A 3800-nucleotide genomic window follows, 5' to 3' on the forward strand; every position below is an offset into this window, starting at 1 on the left:
TTATACTCATTACTCGCGGCGCGTTGCCGATTCCCGTATGAGCTCGGACACTGTTCGTGCATTCGCACAGAAGAAGAAGATGGTCAAGTGGCTTCGCCTCTTTCTGGCTTGGCTCCGCATCATTTGTTGCTCTATAGCGTTTTTTTCTGACAGGGAGCGCTGGGAGCATGGGCGCATTCTTTGTCGCGTTTGCCACACCTTATTTTTAATTTCTAGTCCCTCCGGCACAGCCAAGCGACACTGGAACCAGATCCAGTTGTGCCGGCCTCGGTTTTCTGCCGCTGGTTCTTTTCCGGCAGAATTGGATGCCTCACAGCTTCCAATGCCTCGGCCCATGACTCCACCGACGACGCCCCCATCGCTCGTTCCTCCGTTGCGGGCACTCCTGCCGCCGCCGCCGCTGCCGGTCCGGTCTCCTGTACCAGGAGGGCGCCTCACGCCACCACAACAGTCGCTCGTCCGGCCGCCGCCGTCGTCGCCACCGCCGTGTTCCTCCGCGGTGCCGGAACCGATGGACGCTGAGGCTTCCGTCACGCCGCCGCCACCGTCGTCGCCCAGGGAGGTCGTTGTCTCCGCCTCCTCATCCGTCATACCCAGTGGCAGCGCGCGCCCTGGGATGGTTGTCAACGGGGCGTTTCCCTCGCCCTCTCATGAAAATTTCGGGGAGGCAGGTGGGCGGGGTGCCCCGGCAGTTCTGCTGCCCGCCGCCTTAGTTGCGCCGCCCCTGGGTCCCTCCACCCCTTGTCGGAAGCCATACTCAACAACGGTGCGCCATTTCAGAGTCCAGATTTGTGGTATCGATAGCTACAATGCCACAACATAGGTGCGCTCTCGTAGGTTGGTACCACTAGAGTGGATGAACAATACCGACCAAAGGAGCATACCCAGGCGCTGCCTATCCAGGCAGGATACAAAAATAGGCCCAAGCTCTGACCTGTGAAAAGCTTTTAATCTGCCAGGAAGTTCCGTATCAGGGCACACTTCGCTGCAGGGTGAATGTTTATTTGAGATTTGTTCGAATATTTTGAACTGCCTCTCTGCTATCACACTCCCAATTCTGAGCACTTATGAAACTATTAAACTTTTTGACACAGGTGAAACTACCGGCATAAGGGCCCATATGTTGGAGTGCGAATGATATGTGTAACGTACTACTAATTTGAGAGGTTACTACTTGAGCCCCAGGTTTGCATCTGCCTGCATTAGAATCACTTCTCACTTACGCAAATCTTAAGTTCAACTTTTCTCAAAGATTGTGATTTCTTCATGGGATAAATAGGTTGATCAAATAAAACTGTTCGTCATATTAAACATTATATCAGTAATCACACTACAATACATTCACTGGAACCTCTTCAAAGTGCTAATAAGAAAGAAGAGAACTGCTATAACACATTTTCATTTGATTTTACACTTTTCAAAATATACACACTGCGACACATAGTCTTTCCTTAAATATTTCACCTGTCATCAATATTAACGTAATATACACTTGGAGTGGTGCTACATATAACACTATGTCAACCATGGAGTTACACAGAATACAGACTTACCTCTAGATCATTTTTGTAAAATTTCTTAAGACCATTTTTGGTGTCCCAATGCTCCACAGCAGCCTGAGTATTGTACACCTGCTGTCAATGCACATGCAATCTTGGCCAGCTACTACACAGGGTATAACTGGTATAAGGGCAAAAATATCTGTTTGTGATTGAGACGATGTACTGAACAACATTCCATCAGTATTTACGTCGTTTGCAGACCAATAATTATAGCCACTACAAGTCGCATAGTTTTAGGTTGGTAGTTTCAAGTACATACGGCAAGAGCAAGCTATTAATACTTACTTTCCCTTAGACAGCTGGTCAGGTGTTGAAATGTGGACGCATGGGCGCAAAACGGTTAGTCTGTACTGACAGGCTCAGTCCACTTAGTGGTGCAGTACAATTGTGCATAAAACTTGAGGTCGTAAAGTTCGTGGCATATTTGTGGTAAGACTGTCTGATGTACAAAAAATACAACCAACACACTGACGTGTGTACTTAATAGGATTCTTGTGGTCTTCAGTTCAGAAACTGGTTTGATGCAACTCTCCATGCTATTCTATCCTGTGCAAGCCTCTTCACTTCCGTATAACTACTGCAACCTCCATCCTTCTGAATCTGCTTAGCGTATTCATCTCTTGGTCTCCGTCTACTATTATTACCTATCACTCTTCCCTCTAGTACTAAATTGGTGATCCCTTTATGTCTCAGAACGTGTCCTATCAACCGATCCCTTCTTCTAGTCAACGTTTGTCACAAATTCCTCTTTTCCACAATTCTGTTCAGTATCTCCCCATTAGTTACGTGATCTACCCATCTAATCTTCAGCATTCTTCTGTAGCTCCACATTTCGAAAGTTTCTATTCTCTTCTTGTCCAAACTGCTTATCGTCCATGTTTCACTTCCATACAAGGCTACACTCCATGTAAGTACTTTCGGAAAAGACTTCCTGACGGTTAAACTTATACTCGATGTTAACAAATGTCTCTTCTTTTGAAATGATTTCCTTGCCATAGCCAGTCTAAATTTTATATCCTCTCTACTCCTCCCATCATCTCTTATTTTGCTCCCCAAATATCAAAACTTATTTACTACTTTAAGTATCTCGTTTCCTAATCTAATACACTCAGCATTGCCTGATTTTATTCGACTACATTCCGTTATCCTCGTTTTGCTTTTGTTGATCGGGAGAAACATATTAGGGTACCAACAGAAAAACACCTGTGCTTAAATCTGTTACAGCCCTTACACCCCAAGTGCTTCCAGATACTGCCTCGTGTCGCAATAATTCTTTTCTGCAACGTATTATGATACACGTTACCACGTGATAGATCGTAAGGTCGCTCAGCAATAATTTTCAGTGCAGTCTCCTCTCTTTATGGTATTAGTTATAGTGGTTATTAACCTGGCATACTAACGGCCGACATGGGTGAACATATGCTGCATTCACTTAATGTTCAGCATTCTTCTGTAGCACCGCAACTCAGACGGTTCTATTCTTGTCTTTTACGTTTGCTAATAGACTTCTGTTAACTAGTTTGCCAGTGCAGGGTAATTTTGCTTCCAAGGTAACAAAATTTCTGCATTTAGTCTACAACCCAGGCCGTAATATTTGTGTTAACTAAATGAATTTCTATTCTGCAGAAGTGTGTGCCCTGATTTCAAACATCCCACCAGATTAAAACGGTCTGCTGTACCACAACTGCAATAAGAAATCTTAGTTATGGCCGACATGTGCGAGAACTATCGCACAATCAGCTTAGGAAATCACACATCCAAGCTGCTAACAAGAAGTATACACAGAATAAGCGAAAAGAAAATGAGAATGTGTTAAGTGAAGATGAGTTTGGCTTTAGGAATGGTAAAGACACCAGAGAAAGAATTCTGACCTTGCGGTTAATAATGGAAGCAAGACTGAAGAAAAACTAATACACTTTCATAAGCTCTGTCGACCTGGGAAAAGAGTTCAACATTAAAAAAAGTAAAATGGTGCCAGATGTTCGACATTCTGAAAAAAATTGGGGCAATATATAGATAAAGATGGGTAATGTACAATATGTACAACTAAGGGGGAACAATAAGTTGGAGGACGAAGAACTAAGTGCACTGCTTAAAAGAAGGCGTAAGGCAAGGATGTAGTCTTTCGCTGCTACTGTTCAATCGTTGAATCGAAGAAGCAATTGCGGAAATAAAGGTTCAGGAGTGGAACTGAAATTCAAGGTGAAAGGATACAAATTATAAGATTCGCTGATGAGA

At 44.1% G+C, this 3800-nt stretch overlaps 1 protein-coding gene across 1 annotated transcript; it reads left to right on the forward strand.

Moving 5' to 3' along the window:
• Positions 1 to 334: 334 nt before the first annotated feature.
• LOC126282366 (uncharacterized) lies at positions 335 to 1112 on the forward strand. The gene is made up of 2 exons (XM_049982025.1): positions 335 to 766; positions 1095 to 1112. Exons 1-2 carry the CDS (start codon positions 335 to 337, stop codon positions 1110 to 1112), a joined length of 450 nt encoding a protein of 149 aa, XP_049837982.1.
• The last annotated feature ends 2688 nt before the right edge of the window (positions 1113 to 3800 follow it).

Source organism: Schistocerca gregaria, chromosome 7 (genome assembly GCF_023897955.1).
Source record: "Schistocerca gregaria isolate iqSchGreg1 chromosome 7, iqSchGreg1.2, whole genome shotgun sequence".
In the NCBI taxonomy this organism is placed as follows: Eukaryota; Metazoa; Arthropoda; class Insecta; order Orthoptera; family Acrididae; genus Schistocerca; species Schistocerca gregaria.

What these genes read in the sequence shown, in the direction of transcription:
- LOC126282366 (XM_049982025.1), top strand. Translation starts at nt 335, where the DNA reads ATGACTCCACCGACGACGCCCCCATCGCTCGTTCCTCCGTTGCGGGCA.